This window comes from Electrophorus electricus, chromosome 10, assembly GCF_013358815.1.
Source record: "Electrophorus electricus isolate fEleEle1 chromosome 10, fEleEle1.pri, whole genome shotgun sequence".
NCBI lineage: Eukaryota > Metazoa > Chordata > Actinopteri > Gymnotiformes > Gymnotidae > Electrophorus > Electrophorus electricus.
The window spans coordinates 19,090,822-19,117,153 of record NC_049544.1 but is presented as its reverse complement, the minus strand read 5'-3'; the positions used below and the strand labels follow the sequence as shown (position 1 = coordinate 19,117,153).

Sequence of the window (26,332 nt, the reverse complement as noted above, 5' to 3'; positions counted from 1 at the left end):
GGTCTAATGGGAAAATAGCCATTTTATGAACCACTATTTACATGTGAGCTCTTAGACTAAATGTTACATTAAAGAAAAAAGGGGAAATGTAAGGGACAGCTTTGTTTAAACTTGTTAGCAATGCTTTCAAAAATGGGGGTAGAGAGGGTGTCACGTTTTGCATCATAGTCACCAGTAGATGGCAGTGGTGTACTTATTTACGAAGCCTGTTCAGGCCGCCGAAATTTTCGCCACAAAGTGACAACCCACCACATTGGCGAAGGGAACATTTGGAAACATAAAATGGAGCTGTGAAGTCAACAACTAGGAAGCACGTTTTGTGTTTGGAAGTATGCCAGTGATCTGCAAGTCCCTGTACAATGCAATAAAGGAGTATGAGAATAACACAACTGCTTGATTAAATGCAGTCACCGTACTCGCTGCAACCTGACCATAAACCAGTTCAGTATACTGGTGAGGTAACTTCCCACATTCTTCTAAGATGAGTTAACAAATCTACTTTGGATTGAACATGAGACTTCCTTAAATTGAACCAGTTAGGTAATTAACCAGGGAGATGAGCATATGTCTCTGGGATGTGTGTGGTCCTCCTACAGCAGCTCCTGATTAGGACAGTTAGGAGTGACTGAAACAAACTGAAGTAGCTCCCACAACACTTGCAGTACAATTGGATATGATGCCTTAGCAAGCTGTCACCACTGAGTTCTCCAGTGGCTTTGGGTTGGGTCTAGACAGTTTTGCTGTGGAAATTGAGAGAATCAGATCTTCACAAGTAAGTTTATTCACAAGACAAGGCACCACATATGAGAATCATTGATTTTAATTTAGTTTTCCTGGTAAAGATTAATTGAATTGCAGCTAGCTACCCTGTCAGTTTTCCAGATATACATTATGCACTTTATTATGACTGGAATTTAGGTCAAACCTAGGCTTTATGTATTGACTGTTTTTGTTTGTAAGAATGTAGGAAACGTCTCCACCGAGAGGCTGCGCTAAAAAATGTTTTCAGTGGATAATTCCCTCTGGCGGGGTAACTGATCTGCCCCTAAACAACTGGATATTCCAATATAATTTAGTTCATGACTGTAGGCTAAATTTGCATCCAGAAAACCAAATGTTTTAATGAAGTTTTATTAGTCCTGTTTGGAATTCATGGGACTAGTATATCTAATTTCACATTCTGTCTTTGTAACATTCTGTCTCTACATTGATGTCTTGCTGACAAACACCAGTCAGCCATAACATTAAAATCACCTGCCTAATATTGTGCAGGTTCCCCTCGTGCCACCAAAACTGCTATGGCTTGTCGAGTTGTAACCCTCTGTAGGTGTCCCTGTGATATCTGACATCAACACATTAGCAGTATATACCCTAAGTAGATGAGGGTACATGCCACAGATGCTTGATCGGACTGAGATCTGGAGGATTTTGAGTCAACACACTGAACTTTTTGTCATGTTCCTGAAATCATTCCTGAACAGTTTTTGTATCATGGCAGGATACATTATCCTTGTGAAAGAGGCCACTGCCCTTATGGAATACCATTGCCATCAAAGGGAGTACTTGGTATGCAGCAATGTTTAGGTAGGTGGTATGTGTCAAAGTAACATCCACATGAATGCAGAGGACCCAAGAGTTCCAGCAGAACATTACCCAGAGCATCATACAGCTTCTGCCAGATGCCTTCTTCCCATAGAGCATCTTCCCCAGGTGAGCAAGGCACATGCACCCGGCCATATACATGAAAGGAAATGTAATGCAGCAAGCCACCTTGTGCATGTGCACTCTGACAGGCCTATAGCTACACAGCCCTATCCTATATCATAGCTAGCATTAATATTTTCAGCAATATGTGCTACAATAGCTATTCTCTGAGATTGGATCAGATGGGCTATTCTCATCCCCCATGGACATTAGTCAGCCTTGGGCACCCATGACACCTGTTGCCGGTTCACTGGTTGTCCTACCTTGAGGAAGCACAATCCACTGCACACTGGGAACACCCCACAAGACCTGTCATTTTGGATATGCTCTGGCCCAGTCGTCTAGCCATCAGTTTGGTCTTGGCAATTCACTCAACTTACCTTCCAACACATCAACTTCAAGATCTGACTGTTTACTTGCTGCCTCATATATCGTACCCCCTGACAAGAGCCACTGTAATGTGATCAATGTTATTCACTTCACCTGTCAGAGGATTTCATGGTGTGACTGATCAGTGTATACAGTGTCCACGTTTTATTGAGTTTTGATGATTTCTTAGTATAGAGATGCTCACAACTGTCTTTGATTGCATAAACAAGAAGATCTTAACAAGTGTATCATGTACATAAACAAATGTATCATCTATTGTAGCCCAAAGGTACAAGTGGATGATAGCAGCAGATACATTGCTTTGTTGATTAATGTTTAGTCAATAATTTGCCCACTTACTACATTATATGGGACTATTGTACAAGTGAAACAGAGTAGACACTTGGTCAAGAACAAATGGTGCTTTTTGTACTAGATTAATCAGGGCAGCAGAAGCGTCCCAGTCTGAGCTATGCCGGATGTTAATGTGGTGCCCCCCTCACTCCTGCAACGTGACTCGCTGTTGGCCTGATGTATGCTAATGAGAGCATGTCTGCAGACATATTACCGTGTGTGTGATAGGGCCATTAATGACAGTGTCTTAAGCACCATCATCATCATGACCATTTTCCCTCTGATCTCACAGTTCCTCTCTGATCCCCTTTTTCTCTCTGGAGTCATTTCTCTCTCTCTCGCTCTCTCTGTCTCTCTTTTGGGAGAGTGGTATAAGCACATTATGGATTGGGACATTAGTGACTAATGTAGTCACTGGGCTCCGCATTGTTTTGGTGCACAAGTGCATCATTAGAAAATGTTCCACTTGGCAGGGAAGCGCGTATTAAGTCCGCTCGCAATGAAATGAGGTTGTGATCGATTGTTAAAGTTATTGAGAGCTATTAGGTTGAAATATGAGCTTCTCGATTGTCATAATGAAGAGGGGCATCATTTACGCAGAGATCAACAGTGCAATGTATGGTGCATCAGGCTTTGCAGGTACTGATTTAAGGGCTGTTAAGGAAAGGCAAAAGTAATTTTTTCTGTCAGGAAACCCAATGACATTACTAATACTCACCCCATCAAAATCCTCAGCTCTCAAAATGTTGACAGATTCTACAGCTATAAAAAATTGTTGTGGTTTTGCTGGCCAAGAAAGCCCTTTTGAAGCACATGCAAGATCTGTTCCTGTAGCTTGCGATAACTCAGTATATCAGCTGGCATCAGTGCAAAACTGTGTTTTTCATCTTGAAGGAGTGTAGGCTATTTGCATGCTAACCTCATCCCTCTGTTGCACATTGGACATTTCCATTTATTGCTATGCAGATTCCATTCAGTGAGAACTACATGAGGAGGAGACTGTTTCACATCAGGGTCTTTCACTGGCATTTGAGTTCTGTGGTGGCAAGGCTACAGCAGCACAGCTGTCTTGCTGCTGCTGTGTTAGAGCACAACTCCATATTTGGACATCATATTTGGAGTGAGGGTAGTTTAATGCTTTCTCCCTAATGTTATATGATTTGCATACCATCCAGTTGGCTAGTTGGTGTATGACAGTGCTGCGCACTGCAGATTGAATTTTACATTTCTTTTTCTACACTTAATTTTCAGTGCTTATGATGCGTTCTTATGGGGCAGTGACATCATTTGAACACCACATAAGTATAGTAATTATTGCACTAAAAGCAGTGTTACTGCCTCATAAATTAGTCTCAATCAATTAGCTTGCATTTCTAAATCCTCCCCTCCTACCAATGTCCCATTAATTAGTGAGTTTGTTATTACCACTGTCTTTGCATGCCAACTAGACGAGCATCAGTATAATTCTTTTTTTTCCTTAAATTTTAATGAGAGACACAGCAGTCAAGTCAGCAATAAGTGGGAGATAATCAGCAGGAACTAATTGCCTGATTGTATTGATGGGAATCATGATCATTAGATTGGTTTCTGGTCCACTCCTTAACAGTTTAAGGGCTATCTGACCTAAGAACACATTCTGACCTAAGAACAGATGCCCACATTCCGGTTTATCCTGCTGCTTTCACCTACGGGGACCAAGATGGACGTGTGGTGGTGGTGGATGCTGGTGGATGCTGGTGGTGGGGTGTGAGGCAAAAGGGGCATGGTTTCTGCAGGGAGTGAGGCAAGCTTTTGCCTGTGTGTGTTGTCTGCAGGGAGTGAGGGGAGTGCTGATTTGATGCAGTTTTCTGTTTTTTCTCAACCTTCTTCTTTTCTTGGTCGAAAAAGTCCCTGTCTCCTCAAAAATTGAATGTCCACCATTTGAGAAATGAAATCGTGGAAGTCGCTGTCTCTTTTCCCCCATTAGTAAGTGTTTAGTTCAACGTTTTAAATAATTGCGTTACGAGGAATGATATTTAAAATACATTTGGGAGGCAATGGGGCGGGAAAGTGCCTACATGTTTTGCTGATGACACCCGGGCCATTTGGAAGACATCAAAGTAGAGAGGAGGTAGCCCAGATGCATATTATAAACTCATTATGCGTATCATTTAAAAGGATGTACTCCAGCAGCAAAAACAATCTCGTCGTTCTCTCTCTTGCTCGCCAGTAATGTGTGTTTGCAAAGTCGGAACTCTTTGATGCCTTCAGCCATGTGACAGCTATTGCAGCACTGCAGAATGCAATCAGTGTCATATACAGCGTGTGTGTGTGTGTGTGTGTGTGTGTGTGTGTGTGTGTGTGTGAGAGAGAGAGAGAGAGAGAGAGAGAGAGAGAGAGAGAAAAAGTATAAAAAAGTATTTTGGAATAAGATTTTTAATACTTTTATATTAAGAATCCATTCTATATTATAAAACAATTAAATTATTATGTTATCAAACAGTTTTGTCCTAAGTGGTCTTCTGTATCAGTACTGGCTTGCAAAATACATGATGCAAACATTTTGTGAATGATTTTACACCAATAAAAAAGGAACTATATGTTTAATCCTTTCAAAAGTCCCTTTGATTGATAGCATCAAAGAGATTGTGGTCAGGTTAGCTATGCAAAGACCTATTCTACTCTAAGAGTTTTAGATGTCATTAAACAGAATCATAATTTATAGCTATTTTCAGTGAGTAACAACAAACAGTCAATCAGCCATGAGTACACCATGACTGGTATGCTGACTATTAACATGGGATAAGATTATTGTGATCTTAACATTTATTTTTAGAAAGTGTGTTAAAAATGCCCATGTGTTCATCTTGCACATGGCTTCAGCAGTAGCAGATCTAAGCTTAGCATACATTGCCCATGTGATCACAGCAAAAAATAGTTGCCTGCTCACTGGCAGCAAGGCCCAGTTGAGATTGAATATCAAAACAGCCCCAGCAAGAGCGCAGGCAGAACCTATGAGTGCTTAGACAGCCGTCGATCTTGCCACCTCTCTTCTCCACAGCAGGGATTTGGAGCATCAGAAAGTGGGAAAAGACAGGAGGTCAAAGTCCTGGCTCTTCTCCTGGCTTTATTCTTCAGCATGTCCCAAAGGAGCTTCGCCTTCACTCCAGCGGCAATACGCTCATTAGAAGAAGAGCGAGACCTGCTAGAGAGGCAAAGGCACCAGCGGCGGGTGCTGGAGCCCAGGCTCACCTGCTACCTGCTCCGGAAAGAGGCCCGAGAACGGAGCGCACAATCGTCAATGACTGCAGCAGGGCCGCCCACTCCACTTGTGTGCCGCGACCTGGTGGTGCAGAACGCCCTTTTCACAGGGGACATGCAGGCCATGAAGGAGCTCTTCCCCATAGGCAGCAGCGCCACACTGGTCATCCAGCCTGAGGGCGGGGCCATGCGATGGGTCGCAGATGGTAAAATGAGAGGTAAGTCAGGGGATGTTCTTTGTTTCTTTGGCTTTGGTTCTATGGATGGAACTAGGTGGCTGAAGCAGCCAGTCCTAGAGAGACATGGTTCAAGATTTCACCCAAACATGGAAAAATCTAGTTGGTTGTCAATTGATTAACTAGTCCTTGATCTATGACCCATAGGAAAGCTTATTATTTCCACCGAGTTGAATTGAAGATCATTGAACTCATAAAGGCATTTTTTGAAAAGGGGGTTTTACAGCAATCAAAAATGCTATATTGTCAACAACAGGTATTTATCTCAAGATTGAACATCATTTTAACACTTCAGTAATAACATATCCAGACGGTTTCAAAGTAAGGCACCAGACTGAAATGATTGCAGTACACTGGGAAACTGGGAATGTTTCTTCATTTATCCAGTCAAAGGTGCTTTGCGCATCATAGTTATGCTTTCTATGTGAGAGCATATGTGGGGTTACATTTGGGATTACAGTTGGGATTGGAATTATGATTGTGGTAAATAGCAGGATATATTTCATCATTAGTGGAGACAAGTAGTCAAACGCGAAAGCCTGACGTGTGCCCCCAAATCTCATCTGTGGCATCTAAAAGGTCATATAACAGTCAGCCTCTCTTTAAATAGCCCCTGTCTGGGCAAACCAAGATCAGACTATCAAAACATTTCCAAAGGGAAACAAGCGCTGGACTGATCAAAACAACACAGCAGCAAGAAGCAAAGCCTGGGGTTAGACGTTGGATGGTTTCCAGGTTGGAGCTCGACGCCATCCTCGAGCAGGGAATACGGTTTTGTTTTTTTTTCTTTAGACATGGGACCAAAGATTAAGTTCCGGAAGCAGAAGAAATATCGCTGTGATGTGATTGCGACAGCCCAAACTTCAGGGTGCACACTTCAGTTCTGGAACGCGCTCCTGGTGGGTGACGAGATCACTTTGATCAGTATCATTGATGACCCGGAATATGTACATCTTATGGATGCTATTTACGACACCAGCAACATCGAAGAGTGGAAGAACTTCAGGTTCAACTACAGAGGACTGAGTACGTCAGGAGCTGATTTGCTATGAATAGAATAGGATAAAAATGTTAGCAGTTTCTTTTTCTGTATTTGCTTTATAAACTACAAATTTAAATGCTCTAATACAGAATTAATGCAGACACTTCATGACTTCAGGATTTTTGTAGTTATGTAGTTTTTTTGTGATCAATTGTTTTGTGATTTAATTCGTTTATTGCACTGCATTTTTTTTTTTTTTTTTTTTTGCTTATGATCAACCCACATTTGATCTGATCTCTCATCTTTTTTCCATGGTTAGCTTGCTCTCTTGTGGAACCACTGCACCATACCTATGTAAACAAAAGGATTACAATAAAACAAATCACCACCAACCAATAAAACAACCACCACTCACAAAAAAAATCCTCTTAACAAATACTTAGGTACTGTCATTATGGCTCCAGGTGCTTTGTGTGCATTCAGAAACTACAGTAAAAATCTTTAAACTATGCTGAATTTAATTCCTTTTTCAACTGACTTATCTGAAACTGATCTCAGTACCATCTGTGAGCATGACTATTCACCTCTCTATGGGTGTGATTTACTAAATCCATTTGTCATCTTGTAGAAAAAAATAACACTGATAATTTGTAATGCGCATGAACATTTGTTGCCTGATTAGAATTAGATACGTTTTACGCGGTGCAGTTCTTGTTTTATTGCCTCTTACTTTACTGCTCCGCCATGCAGGGCTGTGGTCACTGACCTATGAGCAGGAGCTGACCACGCCCCTGCACATCACTGCTGGACGGGGCTTCACTGACTGCCTCAGGCACCTGCTACTGAGAGGGGCCAGTGTGGACTTTGCCCCCGGTGGCTCCACACCCCTGCACGAGGCCTGTGAGGCATGCCAGCCGGACTGTGTCAAACTGCTCCTGCAGTACGGCGCTAACGCCAATGCCACCAGTGAGGATGGACTTATGCCCCTTCATGTGTGCACCGAGTTGGAATCTCTAGAGTGAGTGCTCAGTACCAAGCATGTCAGGAAGTCAATATGCAGGCGTTATTTAAATGGTGACACAATAATTAATGGGATACGAAATAAGTGGAGTCACCACTTCCAATGTGTTCTTGATCATACATCCCTACATAAACCTACATAGACCCACTCACAATGCTGGCAGAAAAAGTCCTACTAATAATATATTTGTTTATAAAAGGTGTTTTATAAATTAGTTTAAATTTGGAACATACTCAATTATAAATAGCTCATTTAAATTAAATACATTCTGCATTTACTACATGTTAATACTAAATGTGGTATGTTTTGATTTCTAAAGTGCCTGTGAGCACACTGTTTTATTATTTCATTTCCCCACAGGTGCGCCAAGCAGCTCCTCCAGTTTGGTGCTGCCATCAGTGGGCGGAGCCTAGAGGAGAATGACACGCCCCTGCACGTGGCAGCACGCCATGGCCTTCCGGAGCACGTGGCACTGTACCTCCGCTATGGTGGTGTGTTGGAACACCAAAATGACGAGGGCCTCACGCCGCTCAATGCCGCTTGCTCACAGCCACAGGAGCACTCCACCCTCGAACGTTATACCCACGTGTGCCGCCAGCTTGTGGAGGCCGGTGCCAATGTACGCACGGGCGATGCCGACCGGCAGACGCCACTACACATGGTCTGCAAGAACGCCAACCCAGATGTCGTGGATCTACTGTTGCAAAGTGGTGCACTCGTCAACGAGATGGACTATGGTGGTGACGCACCCATGCACAACATCCTGAAGATTGTGGCCTACAAGTTGGAGCATCAGCCAGAGAGGATAGTGCAGGCACTGCTGAACTATGGCTCGATCCGGGTGTGGCCAGGAGCGCTGCCAAAGGTGAGGCCTACGAGCTGTGCCACATGTTAAGCATCACAGAGAACCCTGCCCCCTGTCCAGAGAATCCTGACCCCTGTCCAGATGAAGATCTGGCCAGTACATTTACTCATATCACAAAGAAGCTTGATGGGCTTTTAAAATTAGTGTGTGACAAGAAGCTTTTGAGATGGAGTTGAGGCTCGAATGTTCTGGCCGTTATTTGGTTCTTTTTAGACTTTTACCTTTTTAGTTTTATTTCATGGTTCTGAGGAATTAAAAATGAATCTGTACAGGGTTGAAGGAACCAGGTTAAAATGGAACCAACTCCCATCCTCAAGTGCAGTTATTAACCAAGAATGGAAGGAATGATATTATGTCGGAAGCACTCTGATGGAGAGATTATCAAAATATGTGGTCATATATAATCAACCACATACAGGTTTATGGACTGTATTGAGTAAACAAATAAGTGGAACTAAACAGCATTTCAGTGGTCTGAGTGATATGCAGTTTTAAGTTTTTGTTAATTTGTTTTTGCAGATTTTGTTCTCCTTTAAATTCTCTGTTCTACTATCAAACTCAGTACTGTACCTCCAGCGAATCCCACTTGTGCCAGATAAATTGCCTGAGTGTTAACGAGGCAAATGTTAATAGGAGATTAATTAGCACTAATTGCAGAAGTTCTCAACAATCCCCCAGAGGGGGACCCAATCTGTTCATCAAGGCAAGTGCTTAATTATTCTTCTCTGCGCTCCATCAGAACTGTGACCTCTGACCTCCACCTTTTTCAGAACAGGTGGAGATATCACTGCAGGTGGAAGCTATCATTGTTACCCGGATCAAGAAGCAGATTCTGTTTCCCAACTCTTAATGTTAGTTGTTCTAACAGAAACTAGAAAGCTGTTCTATGATCAGTTCCAAATAGCAAATTCTGCCTACACATGGCAGTACACTTAACACCCCATTCCTGAATGTTTCAGACAGTATCTTTACTGACTATTAAAATAGTTTATACTTACAGTATGTGCACTTCCACCTTAGTTTTTGTCACCCATTGAAATTTAGCATGCAAAAAAGTAAATAAAATACAGCATTATTATGATTTTGGCTGACAGTTTTGAAAGCAATGACCAATTTAACCTCTCAATTTGTGTGCCTCTGGGTTTTTCTTTTCTTTTTGTGTTTGTGTGTGTGTGTGTGTGTGTGTGTGTGTGTGTGTGTGGGTGGGTGGGTGGGTGTTTGTGTGTTTGTTTGTTTTCCCCCAGGTCCTGAAGTTCTGCTGTATGTCTCCACGGACTATAGAGGTGCTGCTGAATGCATATGACCGTTTCAGAGTCACTGACAAGTGGGTGGAGGCAATTGTCCCAGAGATATTCCAGGTGAATATGAACAAGGAAACTCAGATAACTAGGTCCTGCAGCTACCCCTACATGTTCCCATTATTATAGAAGCAAATCTCTTACTGTGGCAATCAGGGATATGACATAAAAATGGTTGTCAAAGTGCAAGGTTGCAATGTAAGATTCTTACTGCTTAGCCAAGACATTTCAGATGCAAATTAGGAGGAAGTGGTGCAGTCTCTGTTGATTCTTTACTGTAGTAATTGATGCATGTTTATAGGTGTCAATCGCCAAGTTCTTGTCAGGTCTTGGGCAGGATAGGTTCAGCCCAAACTCTGAACATTTTGCTGTTCCCCGGGCTCCTCTCTGCAGAAGCATCAAGAGTTCTATGAGTCCGTGTTTGCACTGGCCAGCGGGCCTCGCTCACTGCAGCACCTGGCCCGCCACCAGCTGCGCACATACTTGGAGGGTCGCCTGATCAAGGTGGTGCCCAGACTGGGCCTACCCACCTTCCTGAGAGCCTACCTGCTGCTAGAATTCCGTGGCTATGTGCACTAAAGGAACCGGGCACTTGACTGGGCTCGGGAAGTGTCCTCTTCGCTGTGGCACCAAGGACCCCCAGGCTGGTTTGAGGGTGGGTGGTCATGGTGGTTGCTCAGCCTCTGGAAACAGCTGAGCTCATTTATGCTCATATCATTTCAATCTATTTACATGCTCACAAGAATGCACCAAGACTGAAGGTTTGTTTTTTTTTTTTAAACAAATATATGAGTATTAAGCTCATATAATTCAGTAGAAATTGCCTAAAAATGTGTTATCCATAATATGAGTGCGCATTGATGATTTTTGCAGTTGTGAAAGATTCTTAGGTGCAACATATTTGGCAGTGATGAGATATATGCCTTTACAGTAATATACCATGTGTGTTCATTTGGAGCAAGCTAAAACAAGAGAAGACTTCAAAGACTAAAACATAAATAATTTTGATCATTTGAATAGCTTCCTAGATTATTTAGTTATTCCAAAAGGTAATATTCATTCACTTAACCATTCGCTGTGTTGTGAAAGCACATTAATAGTAATTGTAATCAGACGTGATTAAAGTGGGTTTTATATGACCCATGTTTATTGTGTGCTATAACTACCACTTTGTTTTACCATTTAATATTCTGCTTCAAAATATATAAAACACTTTTTAAATAATTATTTTTGATGTTATTTTTCCATATTCCTTTGCAGACGAATTTTCAGTGACGGTCTAATCGAGCACGTAGTAGTAGTAATAATAAAAAGACGGCAGCATCGTGTTCCACAAGAGGGTGCTGTGGATTTCAGATAAAAACATGATACTTTTTCAGACCCGTACCTTGGGAAAATTAACCAGCGTCCTGATAATAAGCTTTCAAGAATTAGTGGTTAGACCGAATGAATACCCTGATTTATTTATTTTTTTATCCTTAGATATAAACATTTAATACAAGTAGGCTTGCACAAACAAACAAACATTTTCATAATTCTGTATTTCCTGTGCCTGTGGTTATGATTATGACAATATCATAACCATCATAATTAAAATATTGATATTGGTTGCTATATTAAATTCAGAAATGTTATGAGGTAATAAGAGATCCTTAACCTCAACAGAAAAAGAAACTAGGCTATTCCTTTATTTTGAGTATGATAATAGAAGTACTTTGACCTCCGTGTTCTGACTTCAGTTACAACCTCAACGTCATTGTCATCATATTTCTTTATCCTTTCTTTTGTTTCTAACCCCCTGCCTTCGTTTTTTTTCTCTCCAGATCAGCAGTTACTACTTTCCATAGAGAAACACTCTATATATGTACTTAATATACGACCGTATAGACATGATGCACAGCAATATAGGTCTGCAATATAGCATATAATGCAACCTAAATATATACCTTCGGTCATCAATCATGAATGTTTGACTCTGGTTAATGTGTAGTAAAATGCTGATTAAAAGTAACTTTATAATCGTAAAATACATCAGATAACTTTTATACAGTAGTATTTCGTATTATATTTAGGTACTAAGCTTTGATCATATTAAAAAAGAAAAAAAGCAGTTAAAAATGTGCAAGCCTACAGTCTGCTATGTTGGACAAAAATTAAATGCAAAGCGAAAGCACTGCGGAACTTGAGGCAACATATCTTCCAGATCTGCTATTTCGCCGCCGTCCTTTCTGAGAGGAAGATTATGGAGATTGCGGTTGTATGGAAGTGGTATATGATTACTCTGAAGGAGAGGCTTGCTCTTGAATGATAACCGCTGTAAATGGGGGAAGGCGATGGTGGCGGAGAGTGTCATACGGTTAATGATCCTGACATGACACTTAAAACCTTCCTGACCGACAGTAAAAGTGCTTACAGAATCAAGCTCCTGGAAAATAATAAATAAATAAATAAATAAATAAATAAATAAATAAATAAATAAATAAAATTATTATTATTATTAATAATAATAATAATAATAATAATAATAATGTTATAAAACATTATTATGTTATGTAATTCTGCATTTGTATTTAGATTTATGATACTTAGATAAATCATACTGAAAAACTGATCTTAATTACAGTTAGAAGAAGAAACAGTATGACGCAATGGTTTATTGGCTTTCTAGAAAAAAATGGATGCATATGCGAGTCTGGTAAAGGTGTCATGGTCTTGATGGACAGAAATAGGGGGACTCCGAAAGAGGGAGAGGGAGTGAGAGGGAAGGGGGGCTGTCTGGTTTCAAAAGATCAAAGAGCGCACCTCCTGAATGGAGTCATTTGCAATTATAAAAATAATTAGCATGTGGGGTCCTTCATCGCTAATCAGAGTCGGAGGTGATGTTTATGTCCTCGCGCAATCAGACGGCCAGTCGGAGAACTCGCGCCCCCAGGACTCAATAGCGCCTAATCATCACCAGAAGTGAATTGGCATTTAAACGGCAAAATGATCTCCGACTAAATGAATAGGCTACTTAGGGTAAAGGAGCGCTCATAGAAGGAAAAAGTTTGGATCTAAATTACCTTTCTCTCTAACTGTCTACTCTCAAATGGAAAGATGTGGAAAGCAGGACATGAGCCCTAATCTTTTAAATACATTTTTTTTAAAAAGGATTTAAAAAGAAAAAATATCCTATACATAATTTGCGGTTCCTTCCAAAAAAAAACAAAAAAAAACAAAAAAAAACCTTAATGTCTGTCAAATTATCAACATATCAACATTTTAACTAATCAGACTCTTTCGCATAACATTTAAAGTAATCAGACTTTCACATTTCCTTCAGTGTTCTGCCTTAAAACCGTTTTCTCCGTTGCTTGTTTTAATAAAGTGTTCATTGGCAACTCTAAAGCGTGGTTCCAAAATGCCGTTAACCCGTGTTGTTTTACATTCGAATGCAATTTCATCAAGAAAATTTCTCTCTGGGGGATCATTGTTGCGCTACTCATAGGAGGCCAAATTCACTGTTTAGCTCTACGGAACAGAAAAGCCTCTCTCTCACAAGAGGGTCAAAACATCTGCCTCTCCGCCCTCCCGACTCCAGTGCCATCGGCCCCTAAAATTCAACAAAAGCGCTGTTGTTGTATATCTTCCCTTGAATACGAAGTAATTACTTATCATCAATCAAAATTAATAATAGCTGATTGGGTTGGTGTGGTCAACGATTACAGAGGGGGTAGGTCTAAAGCAGTCTCTCTCATCGCTTCTCAGTCAATGTGGACCGGGCATAGGAGGGGGACTTGACCCGTCTATTTGGTATCCACTGGGAAACTGCCGCCTCTCAAGGCGGCCAAAAAAGCCCTGGCCTGAATGAGGAAATGAAGCGTAATTTGAGGAAGATGGATGAGTCTCCAGGGCAACTCCCCCTTCTATCCTCTTGTATTGATGATAAGCGTTTGCGCTCTGTTTGTGTGCGTGTGTGTGTGCGCGCGTGCGTGTGTGTCTGTGTGTGTGTGTGCGTGCGCAAGAAAAAGAGAGAGAGAGAGAGAGAGAGAGAGAGAGAGAGAGAGAGAGAGAGAGAGAGAGAGAGGGGGGGTGGGAAGGAGGGAAAGGGGTGCGTGTGTGTTTATGTCTCAGTATGTGACAAATAGAGGGAGAGGGACTGAGCTCGAGACAAAAAAAGCGTCAAGTCTCAGTCAGCGCGGCCAGGGGACGGCGAGGAGCGAATCATCAACAGTAATCCCCGGGATAACTGTGGACGAACATTTTTTTTTTTTTTGTCTTTTTGCCGAAGAAAGAACTATTCGGAATTTATACAAAGAGACACCTCTCCCTTCAATATGCAGAGACCAAGCGGTCCAGGGACGGCGTTTTCGATAGACTCGTTGATTGGCACTCCACAGCCGCGACCGGGGCACCTGCTCTACACAGGCTACCCAATGTTTATGCCATACCGACCGCTCATGATTCCACAAGCTCTGTCTCACTCGCCTTTACCGTCCGGTATCCCTCCGTTGGCACCCTTGGCATCGTTCGCTGGTCGATTAACGAACACATTTTGCGCAAGTCTGGGACAAGGAATGCCCTCCATGGTGGCTCTCACGACAACCTTACCCAGTTTCTCGGACCCCCCAGATAGTTTCTACCCCTCTCAGGAGATGCCCGGACCCAGGTTAAGCGCAGACGCGGGGATTAATCGCCAGGAGAGCCCGCACGAGGAACTGCACGTGAGGGACAAGGCTACAGAACTCCTTAACTTCTCAGAAACTTTTCAGGCTGTTACAGGTGAGCGCTCAAGTGCAACTCTCGTCTGAAATATGGCTATTTGATTTAGGCACAGTGATTCGTACGACTAGAACATAAAACGGTAAACTCAATTCGATCTCATGGCCGAAGACAAAACTTAAAAGTAATCTTCTTTTTCAGTGAATTATGTTTAGCTTTGTTACTTAAAACCGGAATTTAATAAGTTATATGTGGCTGCATATGAACATATGGCTAGTTTTAAATCCGTTCGCAGTAACCTAATATGTGTAATGAAAAACCAAGTGCTAACATTAACGTTATATTTAGTCTAAACGATTAAAAGAAAACAATGGGCAACATATGGATGTGACCTTTTCAGCTATTTACTGTCACTGTTGGTCAGGTGTCATTTAATTACAAAACTTCGCTTATTGTATTATCTTTCCAGTATAATGCAATACGTTAACAAGTAAAATTACGTCCACCTCAGCTTGCTGCACTGAGGAGGATTTTAAAGGAGGTTTTTAAAGGAGAAAGCTAAATTTTACATTAGAAACAGAAGACGTCCCACAAACTGGAAACGGGAAACACGATCATGTAGATATTAACTATACATAAGGAATAGTGGCCTATGTCACGTACAAAGCCAAACACTAATATTTCTTTCTATACTTGGTCTGCAGGTGAAACCAAATTATATAGTTCTGATGACGAGAAACTCGATCTGAAGTCAGCAGAGGCCGCATGCAGTGACAGAGAGGACAGCTCCGCCGACAGTGAAAACGAAAGTTTCTCCGACGGGAACACCTGTGGTTCATTATCCCAAAAGGGAAAGCTAAAACCCGGCTCACAAGAGCCATTACCACCGGGCAGTTCTGCGGGGAAAAGTCGGAGGAGACGGACTGCTTTCACCAGCGAACAGTTACTTGAACTCGAGAAGGAGTTCCATTGTAAAAAGTACCTCTCGCTCACGGAGCGCTCGCAAATCGCACACGCACTTAAACTTAGCGAGGTCCAGGTGAAAATATGGTTCCAGAATCGCAGGGCAAAATGGAAACGGATCAAAGCGGGAAACGTCAACAATAGATCCGGCGAGCCTGTGAGGAATCCAAAAATCGTCGTCCCCATTCCGGTGCATGTCAACAGGTTCGCTGTTAGGAGTCAACATCAACAGATAGAGCAAGGAACAAGGCCCTGAAACTGTGTAATGGTTTACAGTTCCTTTTGCTCCGCTGAAATAGCAAAATGCATGAAGCACAAAAAGGAATTAAGTCGAGTATCTAGGCGGATATTATTTGATCTTTATATCAATAGATGTTTTTATTACATTATTTTCCGAGGTTTAATTTTCCCCATTCTAAATGTGCTCCTGTCTTTAATTTATTGCTTTGTATATTTGTAAATAGTAAATGTGTCTAAATGACACACATGTGCACTATTAATGAGATTGTAAAAGGACATTTTAAAAATATTTATCAGTTGCTGTCTAGTTGACTCTCTGCATGTGCTTAAACCCATGTGTTATATGATTTTCACTTGTATGGTTGTAAAAGACATTTCTGTTGTCCCCCACGTTTTGCATGTGCTCCCCAAATCACGCTAGTCTTTAGAGACTGTTCCTCAGCTATTTGTGAAAAACGGTGAAAAACGTTTGAAATAAATAATCAAAAGACTATATTACATACTGCTATACTGTATTTGAAGTGACGTGAATTTATTTTTTACCAAATTGCTTAATTTGAACCTTCAGGACAGTTTGAAAAAAGTTCATATAAAAAGGAAAAAAGACGAAAAATATTATCGCGAGATTATATTGGTCTAATTATGAATAATAGGTCCATCAAGACTTAAATTAAATAGGATGACGTAGCCTATAATTAACCAATAGGTTAATTGATACGTTACTAACATGAATAGAATGATGAGTTTAAATGATAATTACTGTTTCCTCTTAATTTTACACTTTATCAATCGAGATTAACTGCGAGAAGAAGAAAAAAAGTTTATCATATTTAGTTGCACTATAAATCTACAGTTGTGTGGGCGTGGGACGTAGACCTCTCTGGTCCTAGTATTTAGTCTAATCCAGACCTAAAAGTCAAACACTACTGCTGGTTTCAGCATTATTGACGTAGTTTCAGAGACAAGGAGGAGTGTATTTTCGATTTTTAAAAAGTTATTTTATATTAAATGCGAAAATAAAAATGTACAGAAATAGGGAAACGCATACAAAATGTACATTTAGGACATTTGTTCAAAATTCGTTCATATAAATATTGAGTAGGTTGCGTTCAAGCGTTCGCTTGACCACAAATATATTTTTTATGCATTTCTGCATATCTTCATTTATTTAAAAATGTTTCAAAGACAGGGAGTCGAGATACTAACTTTTTAAAAGTTATTCCATTCTAATATTACACATGTTTGAGGAACGAATAACGTTTAAGTATTTTGAATAACACTGAACGTCTTTTTATGTGAAATATTGTTGCTAAGAAAAGGTGGGACATAAATACGTTTCTGTGTTCTTTGTTGTAGCTACGTCGTTTAAAAAGTCTGCTTTTTTTCTTTAAAAAAAACAAAACGGACCAAGCGGTCTAAAGTTATGTTAGACCCAAGGTGTCAAATAGTTTAACTGGGGCCACTGAGCTAGACCCAAAAGGCGTTTTCATTTTCAGAAACTGTTATTGTTATTTCAAATTCTCCACGGATTTGAAAGGCTTCGCTTTATGTAAGGTGGCCCTTGACATTTCCCGATTAATGTTAAACAACGACCTATTACTGTTCATATATAGACAAAACAAATGGAAAAAGCTTCATCTTTTATCCCACCAACAGTGTATTTTCTATTTTATCTAGTTAACCTAATATCTGATGTATGTTAAATTAAGATTTTAAAAACATATAATGTATATTTTTGTGTGCCGACATTTAGATACATTATATGTCTCAGATCCTGTGCTAATGTAACCATTTAAGCGATTACCTAGTCAAAACCTATCATGAAAATATTCATATACTTTATTTTCACATATATTCAAAATGGTAATACTGAATGGCATCAAAATCTTTCCTCCTTTTTCCATGATGATTTTGGCAATTGGGAAGACAGAGAGAGGGGCGGGGGGCTGTTAATGAGTTTGAGACTCATTTGTCTCTCTTTAGGAGTCCATGTTGTCAAAGAAAGTAAGTGATGGATCCCTACACTGGTCCTATCCACCTAACAGTAATGATCTTCAACATCAATCTCTCTCTCTATCTCAGTAGTTCTGGTACTGAAGGCCCCAGGCTTCCCAGACTTGTATGCAGTTATAATTTTTTTAACATATGATACACTCGTTGTAACTACTGTATATATTTAAAACTATGGTGGATTGATTGGTAGGACAAAACATGTGATATGCATACTTCTACATGAAAAAATGTAGAAAATGTGTGCACATTGTAAACACTCAAAAAATGAAATCACGAAGATATGTAACTTGTGGCTAATCATAACTTGATTTCAAAGTGACAAAACTGTCTACCCTCTGATCGTTACAGACGCATACAAGAGGTTTTTTTTTTAATTGTCTGCGTAAGAAAAAAAGGTAAACTGAGGCAATGCGTTTATGAGAGAATGACGTACCTGCCATCGCTGACCGTTTAAACCTCGTGTCCTCACATACTGACAACCCTCCCAGGAACGACCCAAGTCTTTTTCCTCCACTTTAGCTTCCAGAAAATTAAACCGATGTACTCGAGAGAGCTCACAAACACCATTAAACAACATTAAGTCTCGACTTTAATGCTGCCATTCTTCGCTGTGGTACTCAGCGGGTGTGCAGACTTACTCATATTCTCTTGAATAATGTTGACGCTCCAGTACAAGTTTACAAAGTAGGATTGATATGGTTCAAATTTAAGAGTGACAAACACCGTTCCTAATATTACTGAAGCCATAAATTATTTAAAAGTTTAATAAATCGCAAATTTAGACACAGGCCTATAAAACCTTTTTATGACTTTTCGTCTTTAAAAAAGACTATTCCCCTTGCCTGCCATAATACAACATATCCATAACCAGTTTTGGCGAGAACAAAGCTTCCACTGAGGTGTGATGGCACACCCTGTGGCCATAGCTTTTAAATAAACATGCGAACATCCGCACCTAAATGTTTTCACTTCATACAGCCATCATCAAATGTCAATGGGAGAGAAACACAAATGAGACAATAACAACAGCAAGAACAAGGACAAAAACAAAGACAGCAACGATAATAATAATAATAATAATAATAATAATAATAATAATAATAATAATAATAATATTGTCATTTACATCTTGCAGACCAAACCAAATTTTTAATGATGGTTTAGGGTTGTATAGGTGTTAGATGAAGTTTTCTGGCAGCTACCTGGCCATGTTACAACAAAATATCAATAGAGAGAAGCAATTAAACAAAGTAGTTTAAAACTAAATACTATGACAATAACTACAATAATCCCTTTTAATCTAATGTATGGTGCATACTGTTTTCACTGGCTTTCATGCAATGCAGTATCATAAGGACATTAATAATAGAAGTAATAACATCTTCTCACTTAAAAGCAGCGCAATGTAAGAAGCTGCTCCAGGGCATGAAATGTGGTGCTACAAGGATTTAAAAAAATAAAATATTAGTCAGTGAGCAATATCATTTAACTAGAGGATTACCAACTTTTAACTAGGCCACTACTCCCCAGTGATGCTCAAAGGATGACATAAGCATTTAGGTAAGAGATCGGTGCAACATACTTTCATTAATCTCAGGTCCTGACATGATACAGCATCCAGGTGTCTTTCACTGTACTGGAAAATAAAAACAAAACAGTTTAGTCATTTATAGACAAGAAGGCGCACTACTTTTGGAGCTTAACAATACAATCACTTTTTTTTTTTTTTTTTACATAAGCAATAGACACATTTCACCTCCATTCTCAAACAGCTGTCACTGTTCACTCTAAGCTTGTTTCTGCTGGAATGTACATGCACCGTATCTGGCTTCCGCATTATTTCCCACACTGATACTGTTTCAAGTTCCACCTCAAACAGATCTACAAGTGTGTGCAGTGCAGGTGATGATATATACTTTACATTTCCTTCAGGTTTGACTAGAGCATTTGGTGACTCTGTTAACAGGTAAGAAAACTAAGATGATAGAAGTTAAGAAGAAGAAAAAAGAAGAAAGGTATTTTGGCTGTTTTTCATTTAAGTAAGTCAGCTTTTATGACCATATTAATTATAACAGCCAGGTATATTGCTTAATTGGTATTTTATCACTGTTTGTGCTAGAATGCCATTACCAAAACACACGAGAAGTTCCCTTAGCATTCCTTCTCCCGTGGTGCTGAAGGAAGCTCCAGGCCCTCACAGCAGCCATCTCAGAGCAAGCAAACTACCATATGATCAACAGCCCTGTGCTTACAAGTATATCCATCAGAACACAAGAAACCTAAATGCTTGCGTATCAGAGCGCCAACACTACCATCTGCTTGCTACCTCCGACATGACACCTTTCAGGCCTCTAAAATTAATTGTTTAATTGCTTAGTTTCCTTCAGCGTATTGTTACCTAACAAGTTTCCTATGCTATGCCATCCCTTGGAGGGCTCTCCCCACCCCAATGAATTGGGTATGGCATAGCATGGGACAGCCTGGTTCACCCATGCCCCAGCATCCCACACTCTGGGGTAGCATCACGCTGGGCGGAGGCCTGAATCCTGGGGTGTGTCTGGGGGACGCCCACGAGGCTGAAATATGGGCAGATGCATCAAATCGCACAAGATAAACAAGCGATGAATTTCATCAGGGCCATCATAGCCTTAATTTGGCTGCCTAATGAGTCAGATCCAGTGGCGGAGATAAAAGTTGTCAGAGGCGCGACTCTAATGAATTTCTTGCCACTTGTAATCAAGGTTGGCTGTCTGAGGAGCAATGATTAATGGAACCCTGGAGGATTCCCTCGGCCTTCGGTTCTCATTACGCCTAATGCATTCTCAAGCAAATTAACATGGGGGAGAAGGAGGAGGGAGAGAGAGTGAGAGAGAGAGAGAATAAGCAGGCAGGAAGGAGGGAGAGAAAGAGGCAGAGAGCACAGCAGGCATAGATGTGAGACAAGAGGATGAGTGCATGAGACTGAGAGAAAGACAGGTGGAGCGACCAATAGAAAGAATGTGAGACAGCGGCAAAGCCAGGATGAGAGGAATTGAGGGCTGCGGGGCAAAGGAGGAACCGTGCTGTAAAGACAGACTGAGGAGAAAGGAAAGGAGCAGGACGTGGAGCAGGCAAAAGGAACAAGAAAGATATAAGGAAGGAAAACATAACATAAAATGGATGGATTCGAAGAGATGAAGACAATGTGAAGGGTAAGGAGGAAAGGAGAGTTTGAAGGAGAACAGAAGCAGAATAGATGCATATGGATAAAGAGAAGCAGAGGCAGGCATTACAGACAGACCAAATCCTCTTTTTTACGATTAACCGTTAGGCATTGTTTTGCAATAATGAATAAACTGATTAATGTAAAAACAACACTTGTGCATACTATGGTATAAATCATTTTATTGGAGTGTTTATTATGTCAATAGGCAGCCAAGCATCCAAGCACACAACAGCTAACTCTCATGAAGTCACTTCATCACGTTCAGAGCAGAGTGTAAAAACAACGGGAAATTTAAAGAAGAAGAAAAACAAACAATTCAATAAAAGCAACAACAACCAAAAACCAAAAACAAACGAACAAACAAACAAACAAACAAAAAAACAATATTTACATCTGGCTTTTATAAATATGTCAAATGTACAACATTATACACAAAGTACCTTTGACGGTCAGACAATGTGATGGCGGACACACTGAGACCAAAGCAAAGTACCTAAAAACAAAGGCAAACTGAGAAAAGGGCCCAAATGTCTTTTCGAGGAGAAGGATATGGCTAGTTAGAATAGAGAACAGTGCAGGTACTGATTGCAGTTTAGTCAGCCGATAACATTGGGAATGCCTCCTCTCACTGCCAGTGTCGAACTGCCGACTCTGCTTACGGTATCTGATGGTCAGGGAGTGTGAGCTTCCTCTCCATCGGTGTCCCATAACTGATTGATATATGCGTTCAGAATCTGAGAGTGAGCTGAGGTGAGGGGGCGGATGTTTTGTTGGCTGGCAAAGGTGTGTGACCATGACCTGTTCTGAATGGTGAGAATTTAGCAAATCGGTGTTATGGACAGTAGAAATAGACAGGATAAGATTGATTTGAAAACAGCACTGTCCAACTGGCTTAAACTATAAGCATTTCAGCATGTGGACAGCTTCAGTGTTTTGATCTATGAACCTTGTTATATTCAAACAGTGCTAAATACTGTTATTCAGTCTTGGAGACATGAAAACCAAACCTCATATTCCAACGTCATAGTAATTCAGTCCAAAATGAAATCCACCATTTCAAATATTCTGTTTGTTGAAAAATATAATGCATCAGTGACCTAGTAATGAAGTACGTGCTAAAATTTAAAATGAATCATTAACTTAAGGCTGCATAATTGCTCACAGCTGAGCAATGAATTGCTGTTATTTTTTTCTAGGAACTTGTTAAAGTATTTGTACTGTTATCCAGTTAAATAATGGTATCATTATTTAATAAAGGCAGTCGTATAAAGTAAATCATGTGGAGAGGGGACAGTTTTATGCCCTGTGCATGAATTTATGTAGCTTCAAAGATTCCACCAAGGCCATGTCATTCTATCATGGGCAGTGTGAGCAGAGGAGATTACTCTTCCTCATAAAGGTGGACAAATGCTCCATACTGTGTGTGGATTATTACCTGCATTAATGCGCTAAACGCGATGAGAACATAAAAATACTACATGGTATAAAGAGAAAAATCAACAAGTTTAATTTCAGCTTTTTTGAACCATACAGGCTCAATAGTGCCCTGCCTTGATACTACAGTCCCCCTCAGTTCAGCATGTGATTTGGTAGAATGAATCCAACTGTTGTTTTGTTTGATACGTTTTCAACTATTAAAGGAATAGTTTAAAAATTAAACACTAACATGGCTAATAACAAATGAAAGCCAAAACATGGTCAATTAGAATCGTGCAGCTGTGGTAATGCTAATTCACAGCTATTAGCACACATTCATAGTTAACTTGGTTAGCCATTTCAGTTAAACTATTCCTTTAAACAGCCCAATACTGCTGAACATCCCTCATATTCAGTTAAGGGTCACTACTGAGGCAACAACACTGGACAAGCCTTCGCTAATAGTTTAGTACCTAAATGGGTCAGATGGAAATATAAGGAAAAGATTAGCTACTATATACACAGATCTATACATAATCCGCCGTACTGCCCTGAATCTTCTATTTGTAGAATCCTATTCTATATCAGTACAGAATACAAAAACGGTCATGTCCTCATCAATATATGATCAAGTATGGAGGAGGTAAACAGGCATTCACACCAACACTTGTGCACGCACACCCACTCACAGTTCAGAGCAAATGTTATGTAGTGTAGGTCACTGATGTCTGCCAGTGAAAAGATCTCTCATTTTAAATATATGTATTCCCTCTTTTTATATATATATATATATATATATATATATATATATATATATATATATATATATATATATATATATATATATAAAGAGGATGAGAGACCCCAGTGTCAAACAGTCATGAGAACACTTCAGAGCCCTCATGAAATCCATCTCACAAAGGCCTGATAATGACACATTATTCTCAGGGTAATCATGCCCTTCAGGATTTTTTTATTTTTTTTTGGTCCAACTGAAGAGGTATTCTTAAGGAGCCATGTAGTTTGATGAACACCAGAAAAAATCTTAGACGAGCTGAAGGTGGGACAGGAACAAATCAAGCTAGATGAGTTGAACCTTACTAAACGGTGTGACAAAACACAGGTGGATGTCTTCCCTAATCAGCTTACAAGGCTCTTTTACAAAGGTTTTCTTTAGTATTATTTCATGAAGAAACTGAAGAACTCTGGTGTGATGAGCTCGAAAAAGAACAAAAATGTAGACAGATGTTAGAATGGACTCTGGTGGAAGACTAAACAACAGACATCTGAATGGAAGGGTTCAAACATTTCGCCTCCGACTCTCCTGAGCGATTCTTGAATGTGTTAACCACACTTCCCCTCTGCTGAGCTAATGCACTGCTGTTGCAGTCCGACCAAGGACACCGGTGTCCTAGGGAGGAGTTAAGGGGAGACCGGGCACATCCGCGTCTACACAGTTTAGATGCAACACAGTAGCAGTGGTCGGATAAATAGGGCAATGCAGTCTTCGCCAAAGGAAGGCATTTTACAACATTAACCTGGAATGGTGAGGTGGTGACCAGTGAAGTTCACTGCAAGACCATGTGGACACGGGATGGGGGTGGGGGAGGAAGTGACACACGGGAGCAGTGGGACACTGAAGCCTTACAGTGTGGGGTATGCGTGAGGAGAACGCTTTCCCCAGAACTACATGATACTGACACTACGGTTGAGCTCGCACTGGGCGTTGTTGTTGGCATTGGGGTTGTGTCGGGTGGAAGTTGGTGTGGCCAGTCCGGCACTGTCTGAGGGGCAGCCATGCTGGATGAGGATATCGACACACTCCTGGCTTCCCGCACGGCGCGCATAGGAGAGGGGCGTTTGTCCGCGAGCGTCACGACTCTTCACATCCACGCCATACTGTGTGGATCATGGGCGAGAGAGAAGAGAAAGGGTTAATTGAACAATAAGCGTAAAGCTAGTACTATTGTCAGCACCTGACAATACTTGATAATTATGACTACATCAACAAAGCCTTCCTGCACAAGGGCAAAATGAATATACTCTACACCTGAATTATACTAAATATTTCAACTCTGATCAGGGATCAGGTTACACACTGTACTTCCTTACTACTAAGGCTGCTTCAATTATCAGGCTTTAAGGCTAAAATTAGTTTTTCTTTTAAAGGATGGGATTTGAGCAAGCCACTTTCTCGTCGGTCCGGAGCAGGACTGCATTAGTTCAGTTAGATGGCAGTGCCTCAAGAAGCTTATGACGTCCAATATTGGACACCTGACAGTTGTGTGAAGTTAACATTTTGTAATGGAAAAAAGTCATGTATCTTGGTTACTGATGATTTGACTGATATATCCATATATTTTTTAAAAAGAAAGTGCCTGATTAGCTCTTCGGCTATGCGACATTGAAAATGAAGGTGCTGAAATGAAGAAGTTGGTTTAGTTTTCAGTGAGAAAAAGGAGCTGGTAATTGAAGCAGTGAAGCTTTGGCTAAGGCAAGGCCAGGACCCAGATTCTTTTTTAAGACACTTCCTAAAGCGGTCACATTTGACAAAGGTCTAATATGTAAAAGGTAAAGTAGCCGTTCGATGAAAAGGCGCTCTAAAATGTGCTCCCCTTTTCCTGTTTAGACCTGAAACACTTGAGACTTAATTGATTTGAATTGATTAAGCTGATTGTAATACTGTAGTCTACCTGAAACTTAAAATGTATTTATAACTTGCTAAACACCACACGCCTCTATGAATGAAGATAGTCTTATTGGTGAGGTAAAGTGGAATACCGCAATGTCCTCTGTCTAGGGGACTGGTGAAATTCCTCAAATCACGTAAGCCTCCTTTAGCCTGGCTAAAATGGGAGGTGAACAGGGGAGCTCCACTGAGTGAGCCCACATCCTGGCCTTCTCCACGCAGGCCTTACCCAGATGAGCAGCTGTGTAATGACCACATTGGCCATGGCGCAGGAGAGGTGCAGCGCCGTGCGGCCGTCCCCGTCTCCGTATGTCTCGTTCACCTCATCCTTGGTGCCGTGTGCGAGCAGGAGAACCACCAGCCGTAAGTCATCCTCCACCACAGCACGCAGGAGCTGCTGGCCCAGCGGCACGTCCGACTGAGGCAGTGCCAACACAAAGAGCTTCTGCTCGTACTTTGCCCGGATCCAGCGCTCCTTCTCCTCCCTGGGGAAGGAGAGAGAGAGAGAGAGAGAGAGAGGGAGGGAGAGAGGCAGAGAGCGCGCTTACCCACAACTCCCAAGTTTCAGGTTATGCCAAATGAAACTCTAACCATCATTAACTATCCGTAAGTATTTTTATTTTTATCAGTGTTGTTTTCAAACTACTGACTTACTACATGCATTTTGTACACAGTTCCTACATTCCTATCTAAAGACAGACCCATACATTTTTTTTGTATTTTATGGTACAGTATTTTAGACCCAGCCTCTAAACAGCCCCTTTCATACATTCATATTTCATCCTACCATCTCTACTATTTCTATCTCCATGCTACCAACAAAATCCCGTCATTGCCTTTTCAAACCCCCAGCTTCCATTCTGCAGCTAGTGGGCCTATAAACAGCCTTCTGCTGTGCTCATTAAACATGCTCGTCTCCACGCTTCACTCTCACAAGTTGGCTTTTATTTCGCAGGCAAACAAATTTTTCTTCTCTACTTTTAAACCAAATTGCGTTAGGGTGATGACCTCAAATATCACCGCGTTTTCACATTGA

The 26,332-nt window shown here is 40.8% G+C and overlaps 3 protein-coding genes across 6 annotated transcripts in view; 2 read left to right on the top strand and 1 right to left on the bottom strand.

The window, feature by feature from the left end:
- The first annotated feature begins 5,390 nt into the window (after positions 1 to 5,390).
- On the top strand, positions 5,391 to 11,293 carry asb10 (ankyrin repeat and SOCS box containing 10). 3 transcript variants are annotated; one of them, XM_027020281.2, is made up of 6 exons: positions 5,391 to 5,885; positions 7,636 to 7,903; positions 8,267 to 8,771; positions 9,542 to 9,622; positions 10,016 to 10,129; positions 10,463 to 11,293. In XM_027020281.2, exons 1-6 carry the CDS (start codon positions 5,546 to 5,548, stop codon positions 10,646 to 10,648), a joined length of 1,494 nt encoding a protein of 497 aa, XP_026876082.2. In that variant the 5' UTR covers positions 5,391 to 5,545; the 3' UTR covers positions 10,649 to 11,293. The 3 variants fall into 3 exon arrangements, with proteins under 3 accessions (XP_026876082.2, XP_026876083.2, XP_026876084.1); XM_027020283.2 differs by lacking the exon at positions 5,391 to 5,885 and adding an exon at positions 5,944 to 6,929; XM_027020282.2 differs by lacking the exon at positions 9,542 to 9,622.
- Positions 11,294 to 14,226: 2,933 nt separating this feature from the next.
- gbx1 (gastrulation brain homeobox 1) lies at positions 14,227 to 16,426 on the top strand. The gene is made up of 2 exons (XM_027020293.2): positions 14,227 to 14,830; positions 15,475 to 16,426. Exons 1-2 carry the CDS (start codon positions 14,386 to 14,388, stop codon positions 15,987 to 15,989), a joined length of 960 nt encoding a protein of 319 aa, XP_026876094.1. The 5' UTR covers positions 14,227 to 14,385; the 3' UTR covers positions 15,990 to 16,426.
- A 7,017-nt stretch (positions 16,427 to 23,443) lies between these two features.
- The window catches only part of agap3 (ArfGAP with GTPase domain, ankyrin repeat and PH domain 3), a 115,354-nt gene continuing 112,465 nt past the window's right edge, over positions 23,444 to 26,332 (bottom strand). The window contains exons 17-18 of one of the 2 annotated variants that reach the window (XM_027020292.2): positions 25,526 to 25,781; positions 23,444 to 24,506 (exon numbers count right to left, since the gene is read on the bottom strand). In XM_027020292.2, the coding sequence (XP_026876093.2) occupies positions 24,294 to 24,506; positions 25,526 to 25,781 (469 nt within the window). In that variant the 3' untranslated portion in view covers positions 23,444 to 24,293. The remainder of the gene's footprint in view (positions 24,507 to 25,525; positions 25,782 to 26,332) is intronic. The other variant, XM_035530598.1, reaches the window with a different exon arrangement.

Coding starts and splice junctions, on each gene's coding strand:
- asb10 (XM_027020281.2), top strand. CDS start 5,546: ATGTCCCAAAGGAGCTTCGCCTTCACTCCAGCGGCAATACGCTCATTA. Junction 7,904..8,266: donor ACCGAGTTGGAATCTCTAGA/GTGAGTGCTCAG, acceptor ATTTCCCCACAG/GTGCGCCAAGCAGCTCCTCC. Junction 9,623..10,015: donor TCTGTTTCCCAACTCTTAAT/GTTAGTTGTTCT, acceptor GTTTTCCCCCAG/GTCCTGAAGTTCTGCTGTAT.
- gbx1 (XM_027020293.2), top strand. CDS start 14,386: ATGCAGAGACCAAGCGGTCCAGGGACGGCGTTTTCGATAGACTCGTTG. Junction 14,831..15,474: donor AACTTTTCAGGCTGTTACAG/GTGAGCGCTCAA, acceptor CTTGGTCTGCAG/GTGAAACCAAATTATATAGT.